The sequence below is a fragment of the Selaginella moellendorffii genome, unplaced genomic scaffold, assembly GCF_000143415.4.
Source record: "Selaginella moellendorffii unplaced genomic scaffold, v1.0 SELMOscaffold_13, whole genome shotgun sequence".
NCBI classification, from domain to species: Eukaryota; Viridiplantae; Streptophyta; class Lycopodiopsida; order Selaginellales; family Selaginellaceae; genus Selaginella; species Selaginella moellendorffii.
Window position 1 is genome coordinate 844,230 of NW_003314274.1, and position 12,407 is coordinate 856,636.

At 42.6% G+C, this 12,407-nt stretch overlaps 2 protein-coding genes across 2 annotated transcripts; both read left to right on the plus strand.

Moving 5' to 3' along the window:
* The first annotated feature begins 262 nt into the window (after positions 1-262).
* LOC9645338 (transcriptional corepressor LEUNIG) lies at positions 263-1,861 on the plus strand. Its single transcript, XM_002969665.2, has 8 exons — positions 263-370; positions 495-532; positions 582-691; positions 740-889; positions 945-1,100; positions 1,157-1,273; positions 1,328-1,534; positions 1,591-1,861. Exons 1-8 carry the CDS (start codon positions 339-341, stop codon positions 1,732-1,734), a joined length of 954 nt encoding a protein of 317 aa, XP_002969711.2. The 5' UTR covers positions 263-338; the 3' UTR covers positions 1,735-1,861.
* Positions 1,862-4,918: 3,057 nt separating this feature from the next.
* On the plus strand, positions 4,919-12,405 carry LOC9645339 (DExH-box ATP-dependent RNA helicase DExH14; the record flags this gene model as incomplete). Its single annotated transcript, XM_024674927.1, has 42 exons — positions 4,919-4,953; positions 5,006-5,353; positions 5,421-5,486; positions 5,541-5,645; positions 5,693-5,992; positions 6,046-6,162; positions 6,212-6,271; positions 6,321-6,392; positions 6,441-6,557; positions 6,607-6,768; positions 6,820-6,885; positions 6,939-7,091; positions 7,145-7,228; positions 7,293-7,367; positions 7,419-7,550; positions 7,600-7,665; positions 7,727-7,792; positions 7,840-7,962; positions 8,020-8,169; positions 8,221-8,433; positions 8,488-8,643; positions 8,700-8,924; positions 8,975-9,076; positions 9,123-9,203; positions 9,258-9,338; positions 9,389-9,592; positions 9,648-9,764; positions 9,814-9,936; positions 9,989-10,078; positions 10,127-10,315; positions 10,374-10,462; positions 10,508-10,598; positions 10,652-10,801; positions 10,853-11,044; positions 11,099-11,164; positions 11,219-11,374; positions 11,431-11,642; positions 11,696-11,861; positions 11,912-11,974; positions 12,022-12,117; positions 12,172-12,339; positions 12,391-12,405. Coding segments are annotated over exons 1-42 (5,328 nt in total), but the record flags the coding sequence as incomplete, so codon positions are not given.
* Between the last annotated feature and the right edge of the window lie 2 nt (positions 12,406-12,407).

Sequence of the window (12,407 nt, forward strand, 5' to 3'; positions counted from 1 at the left end):
TCAACAAACAACAACAATGATCTAGGACTAAGTAAACTCTATTATATATGAATAGTTAAGTTATTATCTAAGTAAAGTCAACAAACAACAACAATGATCTAGGACTAAGTAAACTCTATTATATATGAATAGTTAAGTTATTATCTGCAAGCTAGGCTTGGGCCAGGTTCGGCATCTCCAACACTCGCATTCTTCGGAGAGTGGCTATGGCGGACAAGGGCGTGCGGCATTCTCGCACTAGCTAGGGTAGGCACTGGCGAAATTTCGGCTGGCATTTGGCGACAGTAGCTTCTGATCGATCGGCACCTTGCTCGTGCGCCAATTCGGTGCCAGAAGCCATGGCACAGAGCAACTGGGAGGCAGATAAGATGTAAGTTACTGCTGCTGCCACTAATGCAGGTGGTTCCAGCTCGCGCTATCGTGATCTGGGTTCTTGATGAAATGATCGATGATCGTGTTTCTTACGCTTGGATTGATTGAGATGATCTCTTTAGCAGTACGAAGCTGAGTCCTAATGTCGACGCCTCCAAAGGTGAGTTTCGTGTGTCCTTTTTTTTTTTTGAAGGTTTTATTTGTAGCAGATTTTACGTTCAACGAGGTGGGCTGTCTTCGTGCCAGTACAAATAAAGTTGTGTGCTGCCATTTCTCTTCGAGTGGAAAGCTATTGGCCAGTGCTGGCCATGAAAAGAAGGTGAGCTTCACATTTGGGAGTTTTCTTTTCTGAGCTCTCACAATGGAGGCCGTGCTCTGGAATATGGACACGCTAAAACTCCGGAGTACATTGGAAGAACACACGTCTTTGATAACCGATGTTCGGTTTAGTCCAAATTCGATGCTGTTAGCAACATCATCCTTTGACGAGACTGTACGAGTATGGCATGCAGACAATGTGAGTTCTTGAATTATTCGTATCTCTTGGTAATGACTTGTTCATTTTCATGCAGCCAAGCTATTCCTTGCGCACTTTTACTTGCCATCAAACATCAGTCATGTCCTTAGATTTCCATCCAGCGAACAAAGACCTCTTGTGTTCGTGCGACAGTGATAGCGAGATCAGGTACTGGAGTGTAAGCCAGGGCATCTGCACCAAAGTCTTCAAGGTGAATAGCTCTTACCTTTGAGAGTTTCGTTGACTGGTTTTTGTCGATCTTCACAGGGTGGCATGACTCAAATGCGGTTTCAACCGCGTCATGGCAGGCTTCTTGCTGCCGCCGCCGAGAACCTAGTTTCTATCTTCGATGTCGATGCCGAGACATGCAGGCATTCTCTTCAGGTAAACGAATCAATACGAGTTTTTTCCAAACCACCGAGTCTGTCCGTCTTCCAGAGGCACACAAAGCCAGTGCATTCCATATGCTGGGATCAAACCGGTGACTACTTGGCTTCTGTCAGCAAGGACTCAGTCCGAGTCTGGACTCTCCGCTCCGGTGGCGATGGAGAATGCGTTTACGAGCTATGCTCGAACGAGAACAAGTTCCATTCCTGTGTCTTCCACCCGAGCCATCCGTCGCTACTCATCATCGGCTGCTATGAGGTAGGGAAACCGATAAATCTCTTCGAAAGTTGTGTAAACGTTTCGCTGTCTCGCAGTCTCTGGAGCTGTGGAACATGGTTGAGAACAAAAGCATGACAATCCCTGCGCACCAGGGCCTGATTGCGGCCTTGGCACAGTCGCCAGCGACGGGCATGGTTGCGTCGGCCAGCCACGATAAATGCGTGAAGCTGTGGAGATAGAGAAGAGTTCACACACAAGCTGTGGAGAGAAGACGATGAAAGGAAGTGTATTACTACTCGGTCAAATGTTTGCCTTGACATTTAGAGATTGTAAGGCAATACCCTAAATGCACTGGAAATTGTCTTATGGACATTTTAAATGGAATTTCTGTGTTTAAAGGTGTAAGTGTGATTTGAGGGACTTTTGAATTGGCCTAATACAATTTCACAGTTTAGAACTGTTGGTAAGGCATGTTTAAGTATGAGGCATAGTCTAATCAATGGACATATATTCTTTAATAGAATAAGGATAATACCTTCTTTAAGCAAGAGTTTCTGTAGTGAAAGACCAAAAAGAGTAATGGAATTTAAAAATTCAACTGGATAATCTTCTAGGTGTTCAGTATCAACAAAGTCAATACTTTTATAAATATGTGTATCACTAGGTAAGGAAAAGACTAACATTATTAATAAGAAAAATATCATCATTAAGTGGGGTAAGTATGACTCTATTAGATGCAACATAAGGGTCTAAAATATCCTATAAAGATGGGAAAACAAAATTAACAATAGAGGACATTATTGCCTGTGTGTAAGATAATACAATAGATTCTGAAAGCAAATTGGGTAAATTTACGTAATTATTACCATTTCCAATTTAAAGAAGCTAATCAGCCCATAAAAAGTTGTTTTCAATTAGTCTCATATTCCTTTTTAGTGGAAGTTGTCACAAATGTGACTTCGGTATCGAAAGCTACCTGTCAGTTAATCCTTTCGGATATTCTTTCCTTACTGCCACGACAGCAAAAGGTCAATATTGTTGGTTCTTTTTATTAGTCCCTTTTGTTCAAGTGTTAGTAAATTGGGTTTAGCACATGTACTTAGCTAGATGGACATAAGGTAGGAATTCCTATATGTTTCTTGCTGAGCATACTTGGCCTAGCTTTTAGTTCTCTTTTTTTTTGTCTTGCATTGGCTTGACAAAAACCTTTATGTATTGAAAAGTAAATTAAACTTGCCAAATATCAATCTCAACATATAGTATGATTCTCTTAGTTAACCAATAAAGTTAGACCTAAGACCCACTCTAATACCAAATATAAACCCTTGAGTTTAGATTTCCTGGGAGATCACTCAGCTTAATACTATTTAAACCCAAGGACACTTAACCCCAAATATCCTAAGATCTTTAATTGGTCGAAAGAGGGGGTGCACTCTTGTTCATGAGCCCTTTCCTGTATATTTAAACCCTTATGAATTGTCTTTCAAATTATTTTTTTTAATTGTTTACAAAAAGTAGCCAGTTGAGCAAAATTGCAATCTTTTGAAAGAAGAGATTGAAAGTTTGGAAAGAGTAAATTTCAAATTAAAGACTTCCTCAAATCTTGTTGTTAATACTGTTATGCCACAAATATCAATATTAGATCAACATACATGACCAGTTAGAAATAGGAAAGCTATACAATATAAATCTTCCATTTTGAAAAATGTACAAAAGAAAATCTAGCTAGCAAATAAGTTGAAATGCATAGTTATAAAGACAAATTACATTAATGATATGGTTAAAGAGTTTGTTGTTATGACTGAGTTATCAAAAGGTACAATGTTAGAATCTATTAAAATTCATCCTATACCTATCTAGATTTTATACAAAGGGAGAACAAGGAAAAAGTATATTTAACCTACAAACACATCTATCATCACATCCATCAGACAAATTTTATAGTTGCGGAGTTTAAGAAGTGTTTTTAGATTGATTTTAGTGTTCAGATTTATATTTATATTTTGGTCAAATTTACTTGGAAATATAGATTAAATCAAAATTTAAAAGATGAAGAGTGTTTGTTTTTTGGTCCTTTTCGTGCTTTTCGTGTTTGTCGTCCATGTGATCTTGCTCAATCCACGAGAATTTGCTGCTTTCTCTCCTGGTTTTCATTGCGTGTTTTCTTGTGACTTCGTCGTGTTCTATGAAGGTCTGTGAGGATGTGACTTTCATTGTCAGGAATTTCTCCTGCTGGTGGTTCAAGATGATGTGTCAAGATTTTATAGAATATTTGAAAAAGAGGATATTCCAAAGAGTCTAGTGATGACAGCTTGGTGTGAGCCAGAGAGGCAGACCCAAAGCAGTGACACGGCAGTGCAAGGCAGTTGGGTCAGTACAATGTGCCCACATTGTTGGCAGGAGTGGATTAAATTGTTGGTTGAAGTTTAAGCCAAGCTGTTAGAAGAAGAGAAGCTTCACATTCCTTTGCAACTCTTGCAGTGTTGAGTCCAGGGTTCTGGCTTGGTGGCCATCTTGTTCATTTGGGATCTGCAAGAGGGGACTAGAGAGCAAATCACAAACAGTGTCATTGATTTCTATGGCAAGTGTGGAAGTATATCTGCTGCTTAGCACATCTTAAATTCCTCCGTGATATCCAGGGACGTGGTTCTGTGGAACATGCTGATAGCAGGCTTTAGCCACCAAGGCAATGCAGCCAAAGTGGTGGAGATGAGCTGCTAGAGGAGGGTGCTAAGCCGGATGAATTTACGTTCCTCTTGGTTATTGCAGCATGCAGTGCTGTGAGATGGATCTGAGCAGGGCCAGAAGCTTTTCCAGGAGATGTGGAGGTATGGCGTAGCTCCAGGAAGAGTTGCCCAGTGTGATGCAAGCAGCCTGAATCAAGGGAGGTTCACTGTGAATTGCCAAGGGAGGATAGTGTTGTATTTCTCCTTTTTCACACCAGCTAATCGTTAGTTAAGCTGTGCCGATCTCTGGTTGAACATCCACAAATTTTTTATGAAAAACAGGCCTCAGATCGGATGGTTGCCAGAGGTTAGATAGATAAAAATAAAATAAAACAAACAGAACATTTGCGTATAGTTTTATACTAAGTACAAGAAAAAACAATTTCTCCTTGAAATTACAATTGGCATGACCATAGAGCCTGAACTTGGTTGTCTGTAAAGATGCTGGATTTCTTCGAATGATAAAGGCCTACAACTGAGATGAAGAAGAGACTCTGTCTGTGGTCTGTCCATCCAGCAAGCTCGAAAGAAGGCTGGCCTCAATAAAGTCTTTAGGAGCGATCTCTTGGCAAAGCTGCCGAACGTGGTGATGGACATATGCTTGTGATGCCATGCATAAGTGAAAGTTTGTTTGAGGAAGGAAACGTAGTTTAAAGGTAGCTTAATCTCGAGGCCATGTTAACATAAGTCTGGTCTTCTAGGGTTTAAGAGATGGAGGGAGCGATGACGCAGGTATGCCGCGCTCTCGCGATCTTCGTTTCCAGATGTAATGCTTGGATTCAAGGCGCGCCGGCTCACCGCCGCATTGCGATCTCCCGGCGACGAGAATGGGCGGATCTTCGACGTGGACAAGGCCTACCTCGATCGGATGAGGATTTTGGAGCGGTTGCGGCAGCACTATCCGTCGCCTGCCAAGGAAGGAGAGGCGGATGGCGTTGAGTTTGGAAGCGATTTGGATTTTCGGGCGCCTTGCAAGGAGGAGAAGCGAGTTGAGACGAGATTCACGAAGCCAAGGGAAGATCCTCCGGCCATTGTAAATCTTCGATGGGTGCAAGACATATGTAAAGAGTCTGGGGACGAGCTAGCCTTTGCAGTGTGTCGCGTTCTGGAGTCATCGGACTCTGGAGATCAGGTAACAAGAATGAATTTGGAAGCTCTCATGTTTTCTCTTGCTGTTTTTTTTCTTTCTTCTCTTACAGATTGCCGGCTACTTGTTTGATCTTATGGGGGATAACGGATTTGAGCACATCCAAGTTTTGCTCCAGGTTTTTCCATCCATCTTTGTGATGGTCAGTTGTTTAAAGTTTTACTTCTTGCAGTGCAGGAAAGAGCTCGTGGAAGCGTTTCACAAGGGTCTGTCTCGTTTGAAATTGGAAAATCCTTCTCAATCAAACCAAGGACGTGTACCGAGCTATGGCACTCAGGTACTAAGTTTCTGCAGCGAACTTGAACTTACCTTTCATGGTTTCAGGTTAGCGTACAGACTAGTTTAGATCGCCAGATCGATAAACTGCGACGAAAAGAGGAAAAGAGACATGGAAAACGTGGCGAAGAATCGGAGCTCGACTGGACTGGTGGATTTTCTGCCGTAGTTGATGCTAGCGAGAGGCCTGATGAAGGGATAGAAGGTCTAGTTGGGAAAGGTGATGGTTTCACTGGCATGACCGGGGCATCCCTTCCACCGGGTTCTGTGAAAAAGGTTTTCAAAGGCTACGAAGAGGTGCGAGTACCACCCACACCAACATCGTCGTTGAAGCCTGGAGAATTCCTGGTACGGATAACATGGATTTTTCTCTGCTGAAAAGTTTCTGCTTTGGTGGACAGGTTAAAATTTCCGAGCTTGATGACATATCACAGGCAGCTTTCCAAGGGTACCAGACCCTCAATCGCATTCAAAGCCGGATCTTTCCAACAGCGTATAACAGCAACGAAAACATATTGGTACCCGAAAAACTCATTATGGTTCATGTATCCTCTTATACTTTGGCAGGTCTGTGCACCGACAGGAGCCGGAAAAACTAACATTGCCATGATCACGGTTCTACATGAGGTAAGTAAACTTTTATAGACTGTTTTGTCTATAGTCACATTCTATTTAGATAAGGAAACACTTTAAGTTTGGAGTTCTACAAAAAAGCGAGTTCAAGATCGTCTACATTGCTCCAATGAAGGTGATCAGAATGATTCGTCGTTATTTAGATTAATCTTCGCTTGTAAAGGCACTTGCAGCGGAAGTAACAGCAGCATTTGGTCGAAGGCTTGCACCACTGAATGTTGTTGTCAAGGAGCTTACAGGTGACATGCAGCTCACCAAGAGAGAGCTTGAAGAGACGCAGGTTCTTAAACTTGTCAGCAAACTTTTGATTCTGACTCGTTCCTTGGCAGATGATCGTAACCACACCGGAGAAGTGGGATGTGATCACACGAAAAACCAGTGATATGGCTCTCGCGACTCTTGTGAAGTTGCTTATTATTGACGAGGTGCATCTTCTAAACGATGATCGTGGAGCCGTCATTGAAGCACTTGTTGCGAGAACATTGAGACAGGTCTTACTTTGGTTTTCTTATTGTCACATTGTTTAATATACTAGAGAACAGGTCGAATCAAGTCAAAGCATGATCAGGATTGTTGGCCTCTCAGCAACTCTACCAAACTATATAGAGGTTCTTTTGCTTTTACAAATAAGTGATCTTGAGCGAAAGACTTTGTTTCTTAGGTGGCTAAGTTTTTGAGGGTGAGTCCCGAAACCGGGTTGTTCTACTTTGATGCAAGTTATCGTCCAGTGCCTCTGATGCAAAACTACGTGGGCGTCACTGAACCAAACTTTGCGCTACGCAATAGTATTATGAATGAAGTGTGCTACGGAAAGGTTCGGCAAGCAAATTTAGGAATCCATGCTGATAATAAGCGTTGAATGTATAGATATTGGAGGCGGTTCGTAACGATCAGCAAGCAATGGTCTTTGTGCATTCTCGGAAAGATACCGTGAAAACTGCTCGTATACTGGTACCAGCCCTTTCGTTTTGTTGTTTTTTTTTTTCTTTTTTGGTTTTCTAACCATCTACTCAAGGTTGATATAGCACAAAGAAATGGCGAGATAGGCCTTTTCTTGAATATGGATCATCCTCAGTATGGAATAATGAAGGTACTTTTCTGGCTGCATTATTTTATTGTTCTTGGTTTTTCTTTGTCGCAGAGAGAAGCTTCGAACTCAAAGAGCAAGGAGCTTTGGGAACTGTTCCAGTCCGGGTTTGGAGTTCATCACGCTGGGATGCTACGCTCTCAGAGAAACTTGGCAGAACGTTTTTTTTCAGAAGGGCTCTTGAAGGTATACCGTCAGTTGCGAGAATCTTATCCTCAAGGGTCTGATATTGCAGATTTTGGTTTGTACTGCAACATTGGCCTGGGGTGTAAATCTACCAGCTCATACCGTCATTATCAAGGTAACAGCCATCTACATTAATGCTATCATTTTTGTTGTCTAACTCTTAAAATTGGAAACAGGGTACTCAACTGTACGATCCAAAAGCTGGTGGTTGGCGAGAACTCGGCATTCTTGATGTCATGCAGGTATACAACGAACTTCTCTTGACTTGAGATTGAAATGGCCTTTTTAGATTTTTGGACGCGCAGGGCGTCCGCAGTTTGATTCAAGTGGAGAAGGAATTATTATTACTACCCATGACAAGCTTGCACATTATTTGCGATTGATGACGCACCAATTACCCATTGAGAGCCAAGTAAGATCAATGTTAACTTTCATACCTTTAGTTTTTCAACCTGCTTATCACTTGCAGTTTGTAAGCGCTTTGAAAGATAACTTGAACGCGGAAGTGGTTCTTGGAACTGTTACTAACGTTCGTGAAGCGTCAACTTGGCTCAGCTACACATATTTGTTCGTGCGAATGACGGCCAGCCCGCTAGCTTATGGATTGGAATGGAATGAGGTATGAGCCTTTTCTTACTTAACTTATTATTAAATGTAATGTGGTTCATAGGCCATGAATGATCCTCAACTTGTTGCGAAACGAAATGCTCTAATTGTAGATGCTGCTCGTGCGCTGAATAAGGCAAAAATGTTACGTTTTGATGAAAAAAGTGGCAACTTCTATGTCACGGACTTGGGCCGTGTTGCAAGCCATTTTTATCTTCAATACAGGAGTGTGGAAACTTACAACGAGATGCTTAAGCAGCATATGAGTGATAGCGAGGTACCTATTTTTGTTGTTTGTACAAATTGACGTTCTTCGTGCCTACGTTTGCAGCTTTTTAAGCTGGTCTCGCATTCATCTGAATTTGAAAACATTATGGTGAGGGAAGAAGAGCAACAAGAAATAGCTAAGCTTCTCCATACCTCTTGCCCTTTGGAAGCTTATGGTGGGGCTGAGAGCAAATATGGAAAAATCAACGTTCTTATACAAGTGAGTAATATGTAGCGGGTATGCACGCGATTACGTAATTGCTTTATTTTTCTCAGGTCTATATATCTCAAGGTTACTTGGATGGGTTTTCTCTTATTGTTGATAGTGCCTACATAAGTGCAAGCTTGGGACGCATTATGAGAGCGTTGTTTGAAATTTGCTTGCGGCGTGGCTGGTGTTCAATGTCGGCAATGATTCTAGAATATTGCAAGGCTGTAGACCACCGTATTTGGCCTCATCAGCATCCTTTGCGACAATTTCACGGAGTCCTTTCCCCCGAGGTTGGCTTGCTAGAGTCGCTTTTGCTTCGGCTCTAAGTATTTTCTGTCAGGTGCTGCGTAAACTGGAAGACCGCGGTGCTGACTTGGATAAACTTTATGACATGAATGAAAAAGAGATTGGCTCTTTGATCAGCAGTCCCTATGGGGGAAAGGTAAATGGCTCTTCAAGTAACAGCCTCCAACGTTATTCGATTTCAGCTGGTACGTCAATGTATGGATCACTTCCCGTTCATCAATCTGTCTGCAAACGTGAGTCCAATTACGCGGACTGTTCTTCAGGTGAATGAGCGTTTCTGTATGTAGCAAAATCTCAACTTTCTTCTTCGGTTGTAGGTCACCTTAACTATTACCGCGGATTTTACTTGGAAGGACAGGTTTCATGGGACGGCTTTAAGATGGTGGATTTGGGTGGAGGTATGTCGACCAAGTCTTTGGTAGCGAATTGAAGCTGGTTGTAACTGTAGGATTCGGATAACGAGCATATTTACCACTCGGAGCACTGGACATTGACCAAGAAAATGGTGGCGGAAGGAAGCCAGACAATTTCATTCACCATTCCCATTTTTGAGCCAATTCCCTCGCAGTATTACATTCGTACCATTTCGGACACGTGGTTACAAGCGTCCTACCTATATACACTCTCTTTTCAGCATCTTATCTTACCAGAGGTACGTTTCGTGTTTGCTAGCATGACTGTATATCACGCTCTTGTTCTCTACGCAGCTCCACCCTCCACACACCGAGCTACTAAACCTTCGACCATTGCCGGTGTCAGCCTTGAAAAACCAGAAATATGAAGAACGATACAAGTTTTCACATTTCAATCCTATCCAAACGCAGGTACTGTCATCCATTTAAGGAGTTACCGGTGACTCAATGTCGTTTGCAGGCTTTTCACACTTTGTACCAAACTGATCATAATGTTCTGCTGGGCGCTCCAACTGGGAGTGGAAAAACAATATCCTCAGAGCTTGCCATGCTTCGCCTTTTTAACACACAACCAGATATGAAGGTAACATCTTTCTGTTTTTAGAGATGTCGTAGCTAAGAACTGTGCACTTCAGGTCATATACATTGCTCCTTTAAAGGCTCTTGTACGGGAAAGAGTTGACGACTGGAAGAAAAGTCTGGTACCCACGCTTGGAAAGAAGCTGGTATGTCAATTTTCCAGTAGTTTTTATGACGATTCAACTGTGTTGTAGGTGGAATTAACGGGCGATTTTACTCCGGATTTACTTGCGTTGCTTGAAGCAGATATCATCATTTCAACTCCTGAAAAATGGGACGGTATTAGTCGTAGTTGGCACAACAGAAGCTACGTTACAAAGGTCGGCCTGATGATCATTGACGAAATACATTTGCTAGGCGCAGACAGAGGTCCGATCCTTGAGGTAGTGGAAGTCTCTTTTGATAGTAAAGTTGTCAGGAAATAACGTAATTGGTATGCAGGTTATAGTATCCCGGATGCGCTATATTTCTTCTCAAACCGCTCGTCATGTTCGATTTGTTGGCCTGTCAACGGCCCTTGCGAATGCAAAGTGAGTCTTAGGCATGCAAGACTCACGTTTAATATTTTGTTTCAGGGATTTGGGAGACTGGCTGGGCATTGAAAATGTTGGACTGTATAATTTCAAGCCAAGCGTTCGCCCAGTACCACTAGAAGTTCATATACAGGTAAATTAAACAAAACATGTACTGCTACTGCAACGCTTTGCTGCTTCCTACAGGGATATCCTGGGAAGTTTTACTGCCCTCGAATGAATAGCATGAACAAACCAACTTACGCTGCTATCAGAACACACTCGCCTTTGAAGCCGGTTTTGATATTTGTCTCTTCTCGTCGTCAAACTCGACTTACTGCCTTCGATCTCATTCAGGTATGCCATTTAGCTTTTGTTCGATGGCATTTTGTAATTTCATTGTACCAGTTCGCAGCCCAAGACGAACAGCCACGCCAGTTTTTGCAAATGAATGAAGAGGACAACAGCATGATTCTGTACAAGGTTGTGGATAGTAGTCTAAAGCACACATTGCAGTTTGGGATCGGGTTGCACCATGCTGGTCTCTGTGACAGTGACAGAACTCTAGTTGAGGAGCTCTTTTACAACAACAAAATTCAGGTAAACACTTTTTCGTTTTTACGATGGTCGATATACCTTTTGTTTTCTGAACAGGTTTTAGTTTGCACGAGCACTTTAGCTTGGGGAATCAATCTCCCAGCACATCTAGTCGTAATCAAGGTATGCGTTTGCTACTTGATTGTTGTCTTGAATTGGGAAATCTTTTTTGTGTAGGGGACCGAGTATTTTGATGGAAAGTCTAAACGCTACATTGATTATCCTATCACGGATGTATTGCAAATGATGGGCCGGGCAGGACGGCCCCAGTTCGATCAACACGGAAAGGCTGTAATATTGGTTCATGAACCGAAGAAAAGCTTCTACAAGAAGGTTTGATAGCTCAACGACGTTGGACCGATCCATCTTAACGTTCTGAACGGTGGCAGTTTTTATATGAACCTTTTCCAGTTGAAAGCAGCTTGGTTCACCACCTTCATAATCACTTGAACGCAGAGATAGCTGCTGGAACAATTGCAACAAAGCAAGATGCTCTTTACTATTTGACATGGACGTATCTGTACCGGCGGCTGGTTATGAATCCAAGCTACTACGGTTTGGAAGACACAGCAGCTGAGTCCATCAATCATTTCTTGTCAAGGTGATGTTTTCTGCCGATGCTTTCTTAACATTGACTGCTTTGCTCTCTTTTAGTCTTGTGAATGGCACACTTGAAGCACTGGATGACGCTGGGTGCATCAAAGTGAGCGAAGACAACGTAGAGATACAGATGCCGGGACTCATTGCTTCAAAATACTATCTTCACTACACAACAGTAGCACTTTTCAGCTCAAACGTACACTCTGAGAGTTCATTGGAGGTACGATCGTTGAAAAGGTAGACCTGTGGCTGATTGATCTTTGTGAGCAGGAGCTATTACAGCTGCTTTCATCTGCTACGGAGTATGACGAGCTTCCTGTCCGGCATAACGAGGTACAGCCGCTTCGGGTTTTCGTTTACTGACCAGCACAACCTTCCAGGAAAACCTGAATGCGATTCTTGCGCAGCAAGCACGAATGCGTGTAGACAATAAGCTGCTAGATGACCCTCATGTGAAGGCCAACTTGCTGTTTCAGGTAAAACAGAGAACGACTAGCTCGTGAATCCAGCGCTGAAGTTCATTTTATCAGGCTCATTTCTCACGACTGGAGCTGCCAATTTCTGACTACGTGACAGACACGAAGTCAGTGCTGGACCAAAGCATACGTATACTTCAAGCGATGGTGGATGCTGCGGCCAATGGAGGATGGCTCAGAACGACCATTCGAACTATGCAACTCTTGCAGATGATTATGCAGGTAGAGCTGATGATTTCATTGCGATGTTATTATAATTCGCGTCTCTGACAGGGAACATGGTCTGATCA